The sequence below is a fragment of the Saimiri boliviensis genome, chromosome 2 (genome assembly GCF_048565385.1).
Source record: "Saimiri boliviensis isolate mSaiBol1 chromosome 2, mSaiBol1.pri, whole genome shotgun sequence".
Classification (NCBI taxonomy): Eukaryota; Metazoa; Chordata; class Mammalia; order Primates; family Cebidae; genus Saimiri; species Saimiri boliviensis.
In genome coordinates this window covers 112,976,806-112,996,405 of record NC_133450.1, presented here as the reverse complement: position 1 = coordinate 112,996,405, position 19,600 = coordinate 112,976,806, and the positions used below count along the sequence as shown (strand labels likewise).

At 41.8% G+C, this 19,600-nt stretch overlaps 1 protein-coding gene across 3 annotated transcripts in view; it reads right to left on the bottom strand.

Annotated features, from left to right (window-relative positions):
- Nucleotides 1-19,600, bottom strand: part of INO80 (INO80 complex ATPase subunit) — a 153,171-nt gene that overhangs the window by 60,379 nt on the left and 73,192 nt on the right. For all 3 annotated transcript variants that reach the window (XM_039462863.2, XM_074394073.1, XM_074394072.1), the window contains exons 23-25: nt 18,869-18,962; nt 15,821-15,992; nt 2,704-2,844 (exon numbers count right to left, since the gene is read on the bottom strand). In XM_039462863.2, coding sequence (XP_039318797.1) covers nt 2,704-2,844; nt 15,821-15,992; nt 18,869-18,962 — 407 coding nt within the window. The remainder of the gene's footprint in view (nt 1-2,703; nt 2,845-15,820; nt 15,993-18,868; nt 18,963-19,600) is intronic.

Sequence of the window (19,600 nt, the reverse complement as noted above, 5' to 3'; positions counted from 1 at the left end):
AAGTTTTCTCCTGCTCCTGGCTTGCCAACACACGTTTACAGCTATTAGAATCCTCCTCAAGCTACATTTACTTTTCTTTAGAGAAATAGCAGCAGCAGGCACGTTAGCTGGGAGTTCTGGCTCCTCTGAAAACAATACTGAAGTAGTATAGATGGGGCATGGATGTATGAGGGAGTGGGACTATTCTTGAGAGTGGTGGGCTATAGAGATTGGGGGAGCTCCTAGTGGTCACAATTGAAGAATATTCATGTCAACATATAAATACAACTACAGGCCAAGAAAGCTCATCTTTATTGGCTCTTAAAAATACTGGGAACAGACCAGGCCTGATAGCTCAGGCCTGTAATCCCAGCACTTTGGGAGGCTGAGACAGCGGAATCATATGAGGTTAAGCGTTTGAGCCCAGCCTAACAAAATGGTGAAACCCTGTCTCTACTAAAAACACAAAAATTAGCTGGGCGTGATGGCATGTGCCTGTAATCCCAGCTACTTGGGAGGCTCAGGCACAAGAATCGCTTGAACCCAAGAGGTGGTTGTAGTCAACCAAGATTGTGTAACTGCACTCCAGTCTGGGTGACAAAGCAAGACTCCATCTCAAACAACCACCACCACCAAAAAAACAAAACAAAACAAAACAAAACACTGGGAACAGGAGAAGTTAAAAAGACTTAATATGGCTCTCTCAGAAACCTAAACTTCCTCTTATTATGTCTCTTGGTATTCATCTGTCATACTAAGAGAACAAAACCAACCATGCAACCATGAAAGACTGAAGACTGCCTTCTATGGAAGCACTTGGCTTTAAATGCTTCCTAGAAAAAGTCCATTTCCCTGCATCAACTTAAGTTTCTAAGATCAAGAATACTTTGGAAGAACAGGATATGTACAAAATCCAAATACTTTCTGGAGAGCCAATATAAACCAAACAAAGTTGACAGTGATAAGGGAACTAAATTCATATAGCACAGGAGCAGCAGAAAGAAACCTAGGCAGGTATTCAGTCAACAGGATTCATCATCTTTTTAGGGGTCCCCTGTCAGATTCTGTCTTTTGATAAACTGAAAAAAGAACACAAGCTGATAAAAAATAATGGTAGAAAAATATTAACAAAGAAGATAGAAAAGGCTCCTTCTTCTTTGAATAGAAATGTGAAACAGGCCAGGCACAGTGGCTCACGTCTGTGATTCCAGCACTTTGGGAGGCTGAGGCAGGCGGATCATTTGAACTCAGGAGTTCAAGAACAGTGTGGGCAACATGGTGAAACCTCATCTCTACAAAAAACTTAAAAAGCAGCCAGGAGTGGTGGTGCACACCTGTAGTCCCATCTACTTGGGAGACTAAGGTGGGAGGATCACTTGAGCCCAGGAGCCCGAGGTTGCAGCGAGTTAATATCATGCCACTGCACTCCAGGCTGGGTGACAGAGACCCTGTCTCAAAAACATTAAAACAAACAAAAAAATATTCAAACAAAAAAAAAACAGCATACTTGCTAAGATGAGTGGAGAAACAAGAGAAAAACATAAGACAGGTAAAAAAATGTCAACCTTTTAGAGCTTCCTGACAACTGAAAGTTCCTCTGGGAGCAAAAGGAAACGAACTAGAAAGACAGAAATTCGTTCTTTGCTCTAACCACAGAATCTGGCCACAGTTCAAGTATTTCCCTTCTTTGTAGATCTTTTCTCTGGCTCTGATCAACATGGACAAAAAAAGAGGATGGGGATGGGCGCGGTGGCTCATACCTGTAATCCCAGCACTTTGGGAGGCCGAGGTAGGTGGATCACCTGAGGGCAGGAGTTCAAGACCAGCCTGAACAACATAGAGAAACCCCATCTCTACTAAAAATACAAAAAATAAGTTAGGCACGGTGGCACATGCCAGTATCTGTAATCCCAGCTACTCAGGAGGTTGAGGCAGGAGAACCGCTTGAATCTGGGAGGCAGAGGTTGTGGTGAGCCGAGATCGTGCCATTGCACTCCAGCCTGGGCAACAAGAATGAAACTCCATCTCAAAAACAGAAACAAAAACAAAAACAAAAAAGAGGATAGAAGATGTAGGCAAAGTAAACAATCTCACTGTGCCACTTAGAGTCTTTGCAGCAATGCCTGTCAGCAATGGCAAGAGTGCTCTATTTGATAAACAGGGCATTAAGGAAGGAAGCAGACAACTGCTCAAAGTTAAAACCACAACAGAAACTAACCACAGTCTGCAAATAACAGTGGACAAATGCTGAACAGCAAAGAAGACACAATTCTTCAGATGGAACAGACATGTGAATGACAGTCCAAGTGACGCTGCTTACGAAAGCAAGAAAACACAATGAGAAGGTTCTTGATGTTAAGAGTGTTATATTTCCTTTTGCTATTTGGAGATTGTACTGAGGTGATATGACCGGATCAAATCTCCCCACCCCTGCCACTGTCCTTACCAATCAGACCCCATCCTATTAAAACCCTCAAAAACCTCAACACAGGTGACAAATGGCTCTCTCTCCCTTGACCCTACTGTTGGGTGATATATATTCTACTTGACAGATGGCTTATTCCCACTATAGAGCTCCTGGCTAAATAAAAAGAAGCTATCTACCATACTATTACTCTTAAATCAACAAATGAAGTGTTGTCTGGGGAAGGCCAGAACCACAAATGCCCACCTTCTAAAATACTAGAATTTATAAATTTCTCTCTTCCCTCCTGGGGGACTTACTCGTGGGCTGGCCACACACAAAAAAGATGGCAGCTCAGTGGGCAGGCAGCGACGCAGTGAGGAGGTAGCTGATCTCTGCTGATGGACGATCTGGTCTGAGTAGCCACTCACTGCTTTACAGTGGCTGCTGAAAACAAGAGACTGCAAAATAAAAATGTAAATTAGTGCCAATGATAATTATCTTTAATGTAGACAAAATGTAAGAAAATACCACATATTAAACATCTACCTTTAAGACCTTTCTTCTCTGCAAATACTATTAATTCGAATAAACAACCACTAATGAGAACCAAGTATATCATACAGTTGAAGCCCATGTTAATTTCAAAATGTAGTTTTATTAGTATACCTTAAACAACTATCGTTTTTAATTCTACCTTTTTCTGGAAGAGACATTGTTAATCAAAAACAGGCCAAATAAAACTTCATTTGACAAAACATTTGTATGGGAATGTCAGCGGAAGTTTGGTTCATCTATTGTACTGTGGATGCAAACTCATGTCTTGAGTTGAAAACAACGATGACCAACACAAGTTACTTCTAAATTTTTCTCTTTCTTTTTTTTTTTTTTTTTTTTTATGATAGAGTCTTGCTCTGTTGCCCAGGCTGGAGCAGTGGCACAATCTCAGCTCACCTCCACCTCCCAGGTTCAAGCCATTATCATGCCTCGGCCTCCCAAATAGCAGGGACTATAGGCATGCACCACCACATCCAGCTACTTTTTGTATTTTTGGTAGACATGGGGTTTCACTATGTTGGCCAGGCTGATCTTGAACTCCTGATCTCAGGTGATCCAACCACCTCGGCTTCCCAAAGTGCTGGGATTACAGGTGTGAGCCATGGCGCCTGGCAATTTCCTTCTAAATTTTTCTTTAAAGCAGTTTGGCATCATTTGTTTTCTTATTAATTTATTCAGAGTTACTATAAGTGGTCAATAACAGGAAATCATATCTCTTTAGTACCTCTATCTGACAACCATTTAAACTATATTTATTGTTCACTTATGTTACTGAATCAAAAATGTATTTTAGGTGGGGATCACCATTAGGTGGATCACTTGAGGTCAGGAGTTTGAAACGAGCCTGGCCAAGATGGCAAAACCCTGTCTCTACTAAAAATACAAAAATTAGCTGGGCATGGTGGCAGCACCTGTAATCCCAGCTACTTGGGAGGCTGAGGCAGGAGAATGGCTTGAACCCAGGAGGCATAGGTTGCAATGAGCTGAGGTCACACCACTGCACTCCAGCCTGGGTAACAAGAACAAAATTCTGTCTCAAAAAAATGTATTTTAATAGACTTCATAGCTCACGTTCAAGCTTTGGGTTATAGCCAGTCATATGAGAGATTTTAAATATGAAATGTTCATATACAAATAATTCCTCAGTGGGACATGGTGTTCTATAACAGAGATGCAGAAGTTCCTTCTTATGTTATACATCTTTGAATCTGTATTCTTTTTTTTTTTTTTTGATCTGTATTCTTACTTGCTTTACTGATAACTCAATAAGGCAGGTTAATGACCAAAATAACCATGTAGATGAAGATAACATACAAGTCAGTCTAATTTACACACTGTTGTAAGGTCAAGAATACAAACAGCAAGATCAGAACAGCAACCTGGAATCTATGTAAGAGAGTAATTGCTACATTACCAGTACCGAATCACTCTGAGGATAATTTGTTCAGCTCATACCCTGCTCTTCCACTTACACGGCTTTGTTTTCCACAGAGCTTAAATCTCTGTAAGGAAATGGGTTCTTAAGGGTCATGGTTTGAAAGCAGTGATCTCAAGATGTCTAGTAGGAAATATGCGTTATTATCTGTTTCCATGAACCAATCAGCATCTTCTAAATAAATGTCACGAACAATTTGAAGACTATAGCTGTTTTCCAGGATACTTGCGCTGTCTTTCAGTAGTTTCTAATTACAGACTACAGAAGTCTTTATAATATTTGATATAATGCTAGGCCCATGTAGCTATGTTTGGCTTTTTCTCTAGATGTTGAGGTTGGTCCCTGTCATTAGCCAAAGAAGAATTTTAACCTTCAGACAGTTTTTCAGTAGCATCTGTGTTCCCATCTTGATTTTGGGTGGCATCTACCTTGAACTTCATTCATCTCTCTACATGTTTATGCCTATTATCACCTGAATGTCTAAAATGAGGATCACTACAAAGATTAGTAGGCTGGGTGTCGGCCTGTTCTTCCAAAACTGAATTCTTAGGAGATAAAAAGGTAAAAAGATGTAGCCATGTTTCTTGTTTGTTTCCTGAAAGTGCATTTCTGACATTACCAATAGGCCATCTTACTTCCTCACTGGGGTGGAGAGATGACAAGTCTAGCAACTTGTGCACATCCTGACCAGCTAAGTAGTAATCAGGGCTGCCAGCTGGGGGACATCCACTGTCACTCAGACCATTCCTGGGCAGATGGCTGAGATAATAGCAGTAGGTAACTTAAAGACCTCTGAATTGTTTGTTTGTTTGTTTGTTTGTTTATTTATTTATTTATTTATTTTTGAGACAGAGTTTGGCTCTTGTCACCCAGGCTGGAGTGCAATGGCGCGATCTCAGCTCACCGCAACCTCCGCCTCCTGGGTTCAGGCAATTCTCCTGCCTCAGCCTCCTGAGTAGCTGGGATTACAGGCACGCGCCACCATGCCCAGATAATTTTTTGTACTTTTAGTAGAGGTGGGGTTTCACCATGTTGACCAGGATGGTCTCGATCTCTTGACCTCGTGATCCACCACGCCCAGCCTAAGACCTGTGAATTGTTAACTTCTACAGACCAGTAACTAATGTCTCTGTCAGGGAGCATTAATTCATTTTCATTTTGAGTATTCTCAAATGGCAAAACTCGACAAAAACCTGCTTCTTACTTTATTCCAATAATGTAAAGGTAGAAAATAAAAGAATGAACGTTTCCTCCAATTATTTTCTCTTCAACACTGTAGTTATTACTAAGAAAAGAATACAACTCACCATAGGGAGTTCTTTTTAACAAAGCAGATTATTTCTTATTACCTTTTGGAAAAAGCCTGACTAGCAATAATTGTATTCCCAGGGATGGTCATTCCCAAATTAAGATTCACTCACACATTTTTTGAGACAGAGTCTCTCTCTGTCACTCAGGCCAGAGTGAAGTGGTGCAATCTCAGCTCACTGCAACCTCCACCTTCCTGGGTTCAAGTGATTCTCCCACCTCAGCCTCCTGAGTAGCTGGGCCTACAGGTGCACACCACTACACCTGGTTAATTTTTGTGTTTTGAGTAGAGACTGAATTTTGTCATGTTGGCCAGGCTTGTCTCGAACTCCTGGCCACAAATGATCTCTGCTCCTTAAGCTCCCAAAGTGCTGGGATTATAGGCATGAGCCACCACGCCTTGCCAACATTCACTTATTTTTTATGAGCTGGGTTAAGACGGTATTCTCTCTGAAGTTGCTAAGCCAAGGTGATGTATAGCTTTCTGATTCCAGGAAATTCAAATTTCCCTTCAAGTGTGGTAGACATTGCTAGACACAGAAAAATGTATGCCTGACATAGAAGAATACAAAGAATACCTTAAGCAATATTGTGAATAGGAAAGAAAGTACGTTCATTACTTCTTTAGTTTAGCTTGGCCATGAAAGTAAGAAAGAAGAAAAGAGAAAGAGAAGGGAAGGAAAGGAAGGGAAGGAAAAGAGAGAGGGAAGGAGGGAGGAAAAGAGAGAAGGAGGGTAGGAAGGAGAGGAAGGAGAAGGAAGGGAGGGAGGGAGGGAGAGAGGGAGGCAGGCAGACAGAAAGGCATACTATGGGGGATTTGACTTGGTTTTCACGTGGTTACACATTTTGCTATTCTTTTGTCCCTTTCTTATGCTCTTGAAAGACTCATTACCCTGGAAGCACTGGCATCTGTGTGTGTGTCTTGCTGCTAGGACTATAACATGCACACAGTAGTGAAGTTAGGCTTTTCTAAAGACTCTTCTGGCACCATACAGAAAGTCTCAAGTGAAGGTAAGTATGCCAGGATGACAGACTCCACAGCTGCAAAATCCTTGCCTCAGCATAGCATATAAAACACACACGTTTTTCCCTCGGACCTAGACGTACTCATTTAATAAGAGGTCATGCTTTACTCTCCATGTTTTGTTTCAAATTAAAAAGAATAATTCTGTTAAAAATTTAGGTCTCCATTACTCAAAATTAGCTTTATACATCTTTTCTTAAAGAACATATCAAACTTAGATACACAGGAAAAAGTCTCACTTTAAATGAAACAGCAAGTGTTGACAAATCAACTCTTAGATTACATGGATTCTATTTTCGCGGATATTTTAAGCATCCAAACAAAAAGTGGGAAAATAAACGTAGAGAAACACAATAGTTTCCCAGAGCTATCCACGAGGGGCATTTGCAGCATTCACAATCTCAGGAAATGATGACAGATAAAGATACTGTAGCTGAAAATTAACATTCAGTGCAAGAGTTTTTGTAAACTTCCTGTTTGGGTGAATCTTCATCCATAGCCCGTCAAAAAACTCTAAGGATTTAATACAGAATAGTGTTTAAAACTTCAACACATGTCACTCCTTTCAAAACAACTCTATGTTTAGAACCTTTGTGTATTTTAAATTTCAAAATCTGAAATGCTCCCAATTTCTATGAGTTACTCGACTTACTAGAGCTGTAGACTACATAAAACTTTCAGGCCAGCTGCGGAGGCTCACGCCTGTAATCTCAGCACTTTGGGAGGTTGAGGTGGGCGGATCACAAGGTCAGGAGTTTGAGACCAGCCTGGCCAACACAGTGAAATCTCGTCTCTACTAAAACTACAAAAATTAGGTGTGTGTGGCGGCATTCGCCTGTAATCCCAGGTACTCAGGGAGATGAGGCAGGACAATTGCTTGAACCAGGGAGGTGGAGGTTGCAGTGAGCTGAGACCATGCCAATGCACTCCAGCCTGGGTGAGAGAGTGAGACTTTGTCTCAAAAAAACAACCAACTTTCAACACACATGACACATAAGCAGACCATTACCATGACAACAGTTTCAAAGCGACGGATAGGAGGCAGAATCAATACTGGTACTGTACTCCATGTCTGTCAACCACCATTTTCAATTTTTAAAATGACATTTAACTGGAACAGACTCAAATCTGTTCTGCCCTAAGAAAGGTAACTAAATGATATATTTAATACAGGCTCTCTTTTTTGTCTTTATTCTTCTAAGCGAAACAAAGTTTTCTTTTTCTATCTCTGCTGCCTGAATCGGATTTTTTTTTTTTTTTTTGAGGCGGAGTTTCGCTCTTGTTACCGAGGCTGGAGTGCAATGGCGCGATCTCAGCTCACCGCCAACCTCCGCCTCCTGGGTTCAGGCAATTCTCCTGCCTCAGCCTCCCGAGAAGCTGGGACTACAGGCACGCACCACCAAGTGCAGCTAATTTTTGTATTTTTAGTAGAGACGGGGTTTCACCATGTTGACCAGGATGGTCTCGATCTCCTGACCTCGTGATCCACCCGTCTCGGCCTCCCAAAGTGCTGGGATTACAGGCGTGAGCCACTGCGCCCGGCCGGATTTTTATTTTTTTGAGACAGTCTCGTCACCCGGGCTGGGGTGCAGTAGTGTGATCACAGCTCACTGTAGTCTCAAATTCCTGGGCTCAAGTGATCCTCCCACCTCAGCTTCCTTAAGTATCATGATCCACCACATCCAGCTAAGCAAAACAAGATTTTTTAAAAAAAATTCATAGAGCCTGGGCAATCCGGTGAACTCTGTCTTTACAAAAAATATAAAAATTAGCCAGGCATGGTGGTGCACACCTGTAGTCCCAGCTACTCGGGAGGCTGAGGTAGGAGGGCTGTTTGAGTCTGGGAAGTCAAGGATGCAGTGAGCTGGGATCAGGCCACTGCACTCCAGCCTGGGTAACAGAGTGAGACCCTGTCTCAAAACAAACAAACAAACAAACAAAATCACATATATAAGATTTACACTCTTTATCTACTATAAAACAGTACAAGAAAACAACTCTGGCCAGAGGTACCACAATGCAGGCGAGGTGTGTGAGAATGAATTTATGAAAGTTTTGACCCCAGCTGGGCACAATGGCTCAGGCCTATAATCCCAGCATTTTGGGAGGCCGAGGCAGGTGGATCACCTGAGGTTGGGAGTTTAAGACCAGCCTGGGCAACATGGTGAAATCTTGTCCCTACTAAAAATACAGAATTAGCCAGGCATGGTGGCTAATTTTGTATTTTGTGGTGCATGCATGTGATCCCAGCTACTTGGGAGGCTGAGGCAGGAGAATCGCTTGAACCCAGGAGGCAGTGGTTGCGGTTAGTCGAGATCACGCCATTGCACTCCAGCCTCGGGAACATGAGCGAAACTCTTGCTGAAAATGAAACCTCGTTATTAAACTATAGTTAGTGTCTTTCTCAGCTAACATTTGCTGTGAAGAAATATGGGAAACACAGAGTACAAGGAGAGAGTCCAAAATCCTTTCTTTTTCTTTTTTTTTTTTTGAGACGGAGTTTCACTCTTGTTACCCAGGCTGGAGTGCAGTGGCACGATCTCGGCTCACCGCAACCTCCGCCTCCTGGGTTCAGGCAATTCTCCTGCCTCAGCCTCCTGAGTAGCTGGGATTACAGGCATGTGCCACGATGCCCAGCTAATTTTTTGTATTTTTAGTAGAGATGGGGTTTCACCATGTTGACCAGGATGGTCTCCATCTCTTGACCTCGTGATCCACCCGCCTCAGCCTCCCAAAGTGCTGGGATTACAGGCTTGAGCCACCGCACCCGGCCAAAATCCTTTCTAATTGAAAAACTGGTTAAGAACTAGTGTAAGAGTCAGAACCCATTTACAGTCTAAGCCAAAATCTCAGAACAGAAAATTCAAAATAAATTTCAACAATTAACAACAACAAAAAAAATACAACAAATTATATCTGATATAATGGGATTAGCCTTGCCAGTAAGGGGCTGTAGTAGTTTTAAGATATGGTCACAAATTCTTTGGCCGGGGAAATGGCTCACACCTAATACCAGCACTCTGGGAGACTTAGGCAGGGGAATCACTTAAGACTAGAAGGTCAAGATCAGCCTGGGCAACATATTGAAACCCATCTCTTAAAAAAAAATAAAATCTCAGGCTGGGCGGGGTGGCTCATGCCTGTAATCCCAGCACTTTGGGAGGCTGAGGCGGGTGGATCACGAGGTCAAGAGATCGAGACCATCCTGGTCAACATGGTAAAACCCGGTTTCTACTAAAAATACAAAAATTAGCTGGGCGTGGTGGCGCATGCCTGTAATCCCAGCTACTCCGGAGGCTGAGGCAGGAGAATTGCCTGAACCCAGGAGGCGGAGGTTGCGGCGAGCCGAGATCGCGCCACTGCACTTCAGCCTGAGTAACAAGAGCGAAACTCCGCCTCAAAAAAAAAATAAATAAAAAAAATAAAATCCCAAAATTAGTTGGGTGTGGTGGCATGTGCCTGTAGTCTTAGCTACTTGGGAGGCTGAGGTGGGAGGACTGCTTGAGCTGCAGAGGTAGAGGCTGCAGTGAGCCACGACTATACCACCGCACTCTTGTCTAGGTGACAAAGGAAGACTATGTATCTTAAAAAAAAAAAATGGCCAGGCACGTTAGCTCACACCTGTAATCTGAGCACTTTGGGAGTCCAAGGTGGACAGATCACTTGAAGCCAGGAATTCAAGACCAGCCTGGCCAACATGGTGAAACCCCATCTTTACTAAAAAAAATAAATAAAATATTAGCTGGGCATGATGGCCCACACCTGTAATCCCAACTACTCAGTAGGCTGAGGCAGGAAAATCACTGAAACCCAGGAGGCAGAGGTTGCAGGGAGCTAAGATTACACCACAGCACTCCAGCCTGGGCAACAAAGTGCGACTCTCTCAAAAAGAAAAAAAAAGAACCACCTAGCTAAGCTCCTCCCCAGTTCCTGGCCAACAAAACAGTGTGAGATACTGAGTGTTTATTGTTTTAATCTCTAGGTTTTAGGATAGTAAGTTATATAGGTATAACTACTACTACAGGGGCTAAAATCCACAGCTGAACTCATTAGCAATTTCAATTGCAGGTCCTATAGATTTATTTCTCTCTCTTGTTCCTTACTACCCAGGGAATATCACTTCTAGTTCTCAGATCAAATGCAGGGCAAAAATAACTTTATCAATAAATGATCAGGTTACCTATCCCACCCACTTCCCCTAAACCCCGAGAAGTTAGAGCTTCACAAAATTGTATACTTGCAATTTTAGGCTAGAAGACCTTCCCTCAGATTAATACACATCATGTTCCAAAGAATAGTACCAATGCACCAATATTGGTATTAATATATTGGTGCATTAATATAATGTCATTATTCACTAAGTCATTCAGCAAACACTTAACCTTAAAAGTGCCTAAAACAGCCAGACCACAAAGACAAATTGATGAACTGCATAAAATGCCAAACATTTAAATTGGTTTTGGCCAGGTGCAGTGGCTCACAACTGTAATCCCAGAACTTTGGGTGACTACGGTACACAGATTACTTGAGGTCAGGAGTTTGAAACCAGTCTAGCCAATATGGCAAGATACCACCTCTCTAATAAAATTACAAAAATTAGCCGGGTGTGGTGGCAGGTGCCTGTAATCCCAGCTATTTGGGAGGCTGAGGGAGGAGAATAGCTTGAACCCCAGAAGGCAGAGGTTGCAGTGAACCAGTATCGTGTCATTGCACTCCAGCACTTTGGAAGGTCAAGGTGGGAGAACTGCTTGAGCCTAGGAGTTCAAGACCAGCCTGGATATAACATAGTGAGACCCTGCTACTACCCAGAAAAGGGAAAGAAAATATGATAAAATAAGATTTATAAGCCAATTCTAAAATTTACATGAATACACCAAGGTCTAAGAACAGCCAAAATTATACAGAACAAATACAAAGCCAGAGGACCTGTGCACCAATTATCAAGACACTCTGAAGCTGTAGTTATTAACAGAGTGGCAATGGTTCGAGGATAGTCAAATGGGTTAAAAGAACAGAACAGAGTTCAGAAACTGAGTAACACATATATAGATACCTATTTGACAAAAGTGATGCTACAGTCCAGTAAGAAAGGTCTTTTCAATAAATGGGATATGAAGAGAAATAGAATTATCTTCATGAACTCGGTGGAGGCAAATAATTCTTAAACAGGACACAAAAACTGGTAACTATTCATCAGAAGACACTACTAAGACTGGGTGCAGTGGGTCATGACCAAGTCCCAGCACTCTGGAAGGCTGAGGCCAGAGGATTATTTGAGGCTAGAGTTCAAGGCCAGCCAGAACAACATAGCAAACCTAACCTAAACCTAAGCCCAACCCTGAGCTATGACTGCATCAGTACACTACACTCCAGCCTGGGCAACAGAACAAGCCAGATCCTGTTTCAATAAAAAGGTGAGGCTGCAGAGGGTACCACTGAAAAGAAAGTTACAGAGTAGAAGCTATTTGTAATATACAAAGAACTACAAATCATAAGAAAAATACAGTCACCCCAATAGAAAAACAGCAACAGTTCTGAACAAGCATTTCATAAAGGCAGTTATCCAAATGGGGAATAAACACCAGAAAAGGTATTCAATATCATTTTCACAAGAGAAATTCAACTTTAAGACACAATGAAGGGCCGGCACGGTGGCTCAAGCCTGTAATCCCAGCACTTTGGGAGGCCGAGGCGGGTGGATCACAAGGTCAAGAGATCGAGACCATCCTGGTCAACAAGGTGAAACCCCGTCTCTACTAAAAATACAAAAAGTTAGCTGGGCATGGTGGCGCGTGCCTGTAATCCCAGCTACTTAGGAGGCTGAGGCAGGAGAATTGCCTGAGCCCAGGAGGCGGAGGTTGCGGTGAGCCGAGATCGTGCCATTGCACTCCAGCCTGGGTAACAAGAGCGAAACTCCGTCTCAAAAAAAAAAAAAAAAAAAAAAAAGACACAATGAGACACTACCACCCAACAAAGTTTAAACGAAGAGACAGAAAATACCATATTCTTGCAAAGACGTGGAGGGTCTCACTCTGTAACCCAGGTCAGAGTGAAGTGGTGGGATCACGGTTTACTGTAGCCTCAACCTCCCAGGCTCAGGCGATCCTCCCACCTCAGCTTCTCAAGTAGCTGAGACTACAGGTACACAGCAACATGCTTGGCAAATATTTGCATTTTTTTGGTAGAGACAGGGTTTTGTTGTGTTGGTCAGGCTGGTCTTGAACTCCTGGGCTCACGCCATCATCCTGCCTCAGCCTAGCAAAATGCAGGAATTACAGGCATGAGCAACCATGCCTAGCACCTACATTGTTGTTAATTGTTAGATCTGGAACTTCTTGTTCTTTATTCAAAACCTGGGCTAATCTTTAAGACTGGATAACATCTTAAGATCATTTTGCTTGGGTGAAAGCGAAGATTTCTTTTTTTTTTTTTTTCCCCTGAGACATGGTCTCGCTCTGCCGCCCAGGCTGGAGTGCAGTTGCATAATCTCAGCTCATTGCAACCTCTGCTTCTGGGTTCAAGCAATTCTCCTGCCTCAGGCTCCCAAGTAACTGAGATTACAGGCATTTGCCACCACAACTGGCTAATCTTTTTTTTTTTTTTGTATTTTCAGTAGAGACAGGGTTTCACCATGTTGGCCAAGCTAGTCTCAAACTTCGGACCTCAAGGGATCTGCCCACCTCAGCCTCCCAAAGTGCTGGGATTACAGGCATGAGCCACCACACCCGGCCTAATTTTTAAATTGTTTTTAGTAGATATGGGGTCTCACTATATTGCCTAGGCTGGTCTTGAACTCCTGGGCTCAAACGATCCTCCCACTTTGGCTTTCCTAAGTGCTAGGATTACAAGCCCAAACCAACCAACACTCGAGGCCCTGAAAGCAGAGATCTTTTAAAAATTGACAGTGTTTTTTTTTTTAGATTTCAGTCTTGCTCTGTCACCCAGGTTGGAGTCCAGTGGCAGGATCTCCCCTCACTGTAACCTCAGCCTCCCAGGTTCAAATAATTCTCATTCCTCAGCCTCCCGAGGAGCTGGGAGACAGGCGTGCGCCACCACACCCAGCTAATTTTGTATTTTTAGTAGAGATAGGGTTTCACTATATTGGTCAGGCTGGTCTTGAACTCCTGACCTCAAAGGATCTGCCCACCTTGGCCTCAAAAAATGCTGCGATTACAGGCATGAGCCACCATGTCTGGATGACAGTCTTATAATTAATTATGAGAAAAATGAGCTCTAGCAAAATACACTACTTGGTTGGTATTTCAATATACATACATATGTTGGAGATAAGGATGATGACATTGAAAGCAGAACAGTGTCTCCACACATATATGATATGCTTTCAGCTCTCCACAGCCCGCTGGCTCATTAATCCAGTGTATACTCTAAACCACTTTAAGAACAAATGTCTATCCACAACATGGGATAAAATTAAAATGAGTAAATGGAAGTGAATCTTTCAAATGGGTAAACTTAGATTTTTATGGCAAGTTTCCCATAAAACATACTACATACATCTGCATTTGTCAGGCAATTCTAACTGTCATTAAGGACCTCACTAAGCAGACACTCTGCAACATAGGACAATATTTTCAGGAAACAGAGAATAATACAAATGAGTGATACATATCTCTAGCATTAAGAAAAATGCAGCCGTCTACATAATAGGGCAAAACAATCCCTTGGAAGAATGGTGCTTTTTGTACAAAAAGCAGAACTAGTAAAAATGTATTATAGTAGTAACATATATTACCAAATTTAGGGGTTGAGAAAAGGAATTCGTAATCTAATTCTATTCCAAAGAATGTCCTTCATTTCATATCAAACTACCTCATAAAGTTTTCTATAGGATAAACTTTAATCTAGCTGAAGGACTGTAACAACTGAACTATCACTCCTCACAACTCTCTAGTATTACTCATTTCACTTGGAATAAAGTCCAAACCCTCGGGAATTCTGAGGCTCCATATGACCTGGACCTACATATATAATGTCAATTCTATAATTTCACCTTGTCACCTACTATCCTGTAAGGGCCAAAAACTGTATGAAACCATATACAACATCATTACATTACATGGAAATACAATTTAAGATCACAATGAGATGCCACTACACATTCAAAAAAAATAATTAAAATTATAAGAAATGATTATTCATAAGGAGTCACACACACACACACACACACACACACACACACACACACACACAAAATAAAACAGATTGTCATTCCCAGGTATAGTGGAGGATGGTGAATAACAGCAAATCTCAGACACACTGCAGATGCAAATGTAAATTTATAAAATCATTTTGGAAAAACGTTTGGCAACGTATATCAAACACAGATATACTTGGTGGTACAGCAATTCCATTCTCGGATATAAACTCCAAAGAAAGTAGTGTTTGCAATCATCAAATAATATGTACACAAATGTGCACAGGAGTTTTATTCATCATAGCTTAGAAATGGAAACACTCAAAATATCTACCACAGTAGAACAGATTAATAAACTGCGGTCTATTTAGACAATGTAATACTTCATAGCCATAAAAAAGAATACTTTATACAACATGGACAAATCTCATAAATAATACTGAGTGAAAAATCCCAGTTACAAAAGACATATAAAATAATACATATAAAATAATTCCATTCACATAAGTTCACAAACAGACAAAAATAATCTATGGTGACAGAGGCAGAATGGCAATTACCTTTAATTGTTGGTTTGTTTTTTTCTAAACTAGAGGTATTAAATGTAAAGGAGCTTGAGGGAGTTGGAAGTGTTCTTTCTATATCTTGATCTAGGTGGTTGTTAAACAAGTGTATACACATATATAAATTCACAGAGCTGTAAACTTAAGATCTGTGGACTTCACAGTAAAGTTATTTAAAAAATAAATAATTTTGAAAAAATAAATGCACGCAAAAATATATATACAAAATGCAAATTCAGTTAGAACTCAATAGACTGCACCATCCACTCCTCTAGGAACTCTTTGGTTCTGTCAGCCCTTCGTTTACTTTATTATTTTTATTATTATTTTTACTGATTCAAACAAAAGGAAAGAAGATACTAAGTAGGAAATTTATGCTCAAATAATTGCTTACCTTTAACAAAGGGCAGCTGCAAAGGTTTGGAAAGGAGAGTGGAAAATTAACCCCAAGAAGGAAATCCTTGTTTTTCAGGTATCTCTGCTGGTTCTCCCCTTCTGGCTCTCCCCAGGAGCGTAGCTGATGGAGCCTGTAGGAGGCTTTCAGAGACAGGAAAAGAGCTAACCATCTGAAATAAACCACAGCAGACACGCTTATTCAGTGCTCCATGGAGGTTTGAGGATCGTTCATAGCAGTAATGAATGATCCAAGAATTGTCTCTCATTAACATAAACCTTTGCAAATCTTTATCATTTTAGAAACAGTTCTTTCCTACTTGCAGATAAAGCAGTTTCATATTTTTCTTCTATAAATTATTTCACATTACATGGTTTGCTAGTATGAAAACTAAAATCCTCTGCAAAGTTCCTATCAGTATTAAAAAACATTCACTGGGTGCAGTGACTCATGCCTGTATTCCCAGCACTTTGGGAGACTGAAGTGGGTAGATCACCTGAGGTCAGGAGTTTGGGACCAGGCTGGCCAATACAGTGAAACCCAGTCTGTACTAAAAATAGAAAAAAAATTAGCTGGGCATGGTGACGCATGCCTGTAATCCCAGCTACTTGGGAGGCTGAGGCAGGAGAATCGCTTGAATCCGGTAGACGGAGGTTACAGTGAGCAGATATAGCACCATTGCACTCCAGCCTGGGCAAAGGAGTGAGACTCTGTCTCAAAAAAACAAAAAACAAAAAAAAAACATTCAGCTTGCCTGGGCATAGCAGCTCATGCTTGTAATCCCAGCACTTTGGGAGGCCGAGATGGGCAGATCAATTGAGGTCAGGAGTTCTGGCCAGAACAGCCTGGCCAACATGGTGAAACTCTGCCTCTACAAAAAAAAAAAAAATACAAAAAAATAGCCAAGCGTGATGGCACATCCCTGTAATCCCAGCTACTTGGGAGGCTGAGGCAGGAGAATCACTTGAACCTAGGAGGTAAAGTCAAGATTGTGCTACTACACTCTAGCCTGGTGACAGAGCGAGAACCCTGTCTCCAAAATGAAGGAAAAGAGAAAGAAAACAGAAACATTCACCTCCAGCACAAAAAAAATCGTATCATAAAAACATCTTCAGCCAGGTGCAGTGGCTTATGCCTGTAATCCAAGCACTTTTAGGGGGACAAGGTGGGTGGATCACCTGAGATTAGGAGTTCAAGACCAGCCTGGCCAACATGGTGAAACCTCATCTCTACTAAAAATACAAAAATTAACTGGGTGTAGTAGTGTGTACCTGTAATACCAGCTACTCAGGAGGCTGAGGCAGGAGAATCACTTGAACCCAGGAAACGGAGGCTGCAGTGAGCCAAGATTGAGCCTCTGCACTCCAGACTGGGAGACAGAGTGAGACTCCGTAACAACAACAAGAAGAAAAAACCAAAAGTAACCAAAAAACCCCCTTCATATTAAGGAGATAACCATTTAAACCAGGCGTCCCCAAACTTTTTACACAGGGGGCCAGTTCACTATCCCTCAGACCATTGGAGGGCCACCACATACTGTGCTCCTCTCACTGACCACCAATGAAAGAGGTGCCCCTTCCTGAAGTGCGGCGGGGGGCCGGGTAAATGGCGTGAGGGGGCCGCATGCGTGGGCCGTAGTTTGGGGATGCCTGATTTAAACAAAAAGTAATAAAATCAGTGAGAGCCATTATGCCAAAGAAGAGAGAATTAAACTTCCCAGAACACTTGAGGCACACTATGCTGCAATCACCACTAACTAAATGGATCACTAGCCACCATTTGTCCTGCAGAAACAAGTAAAACATAACAGACTTACTAGAATTTATGGAAGAAAAGCCCAAACAGTTTATACTTAAGGTGTATGTGTGTATGTGTATATATATATATATATATATATATAAATTAATTAATGAAAAAAATTTTTTAGATGGATTCTCATTCTGTTGTCTGGGATAGGGTGCAATGGCACGATCTGAGCTCACTGCAACGTCCACCTCCTCGGTTCAAGCAATTCTCCCACCTCAGCCTCCTAAATACCTGGGATTACAGATGCATGCCACCATGCTGGGCTAATTTTTGTATTTTTATTAGAGACAGGATTTCACCATGTTGGCCAGGCTACTCTCAAACTCCTGACCTCAGGTGATCCACCTGGCTCAGCCTCCCAAAGTACTGGATTACAGGCATAAACCACTGCACCTGGTCTATTTAAGGTATATTATGAAGCATCATGCAATTATAAAATGACCAAAAAAAAAGTACAATTCAGGCCGGGCGCGGTGGCTCAAGCCTGTAATCCCAGCACTTTGGGAGGCTGAGACGGGTGGATCACGACGTCAAGAGATTGAGACCATCCTGGTCAACATGGTGAAACCCTGTCTCTACTAAAGATACAAAAAATTAGCTGGGCATGGTGGCACGTGCCTGTAATCCCAGCTACTCAGGAGGCTGAGGTAGGAGAATTGCTTGAACCCAGGAGGCGGAGGTTGCGGTGAGCCGAGATCGCGCCATTGCACTCCAGCCTGGGTAACAAGAGCGAAACTCCGTCTCAAAAAAAAAAAAAAAAAAGTACAATTCACTGATAAATAAAAAATTATATTCTTTTTATTGTTTGTTTTGTTTTGAGACCAAGTCTCGCTCTGTTGTCCAGGCTGGAGAGCTGTGGAAAGATCTCAGCTCACTGCAACCTCCACCTCCCAGGTTCAAGCAATTCTCCTGCCTCAGCCTCCCAAGCAGCTGAGATTACAGGGGTGTACCACCATACGTAGCTAATTTTTGTATTTTTGGTAGAAATATGGTTTCACCATGTTGGCCAGGCTGGTCATGAACTCCTGACCTCAAGTGATCCACCCATCTCACTCTCCCAAAGTGCTGGGATTACAGGCGTAAGCCACCATGCCTGGCCAACAAACTTTATTCTTAACAAAAGAAAATAAACGGCAAGTTCTCTAAGATGACACAATATTAAAAATTTAATTCCACAGTATTCAGTATCTATCCCATTTATTTCTAACTGCTCTCTTATCAAATAATAAGCAAACCTCTCACCTGGCCAAAAGTCCCTGAAGCATGAAGTTTGCCATTTCTGCTGGAGATATATCAATAAAGCGAAGGAAAGAGAAACAGCTTTCTTCATTAATACCTGGAATGTTAAAGGACAATTTGAAACCCAACAGTAAACCAAGAGATGATGCTCAGTTAAAGCCTGCTCAACTGCTGAGTTTTGACTTAAGAACAAAACACTATTCTAAAGGTTCTGATCTAGCCACCACTGTGGAAGTTAGGGTGCCATACCTTTATACTACAATTACAGGTAAGAGAGGCAGGCCTATGAGACATGGCATATATGGACCAGACTTGAGATGGCTCCTAAGTTACTTTTGGGATTTCTGGATTCTTGCTTAAATGCCTTCTATTTGCCCAATGCCAGGAAAAAGGACAGGACAGAGGTAAAATGTTCTGAACCTTAGCCTTAATATTTTGGACAGAGCACAAAGTTGAGTAGTTTATTTTCCTTAGGCTAAGAAGGAAGGAAGGAAGTCTCATTAATTAGAGCGTCCGGCATTGACTCTGTCAAGTTTCAGGGGAAGAATTTTGAAAGGCAGGCCTAAAATAAAGATGGAAAGTCAATAAAACTACTTTCTACTTCTTCCTGTTATGGCTACAAATCACAGAGCTTATAGAGATAACTAATTTCCTTAATTAAATCTTATCAAGATTTTATAAATAAACACCTAGCATATAGGCAAAACCAATACTTGTTCTAAATCAGTCTCTTAG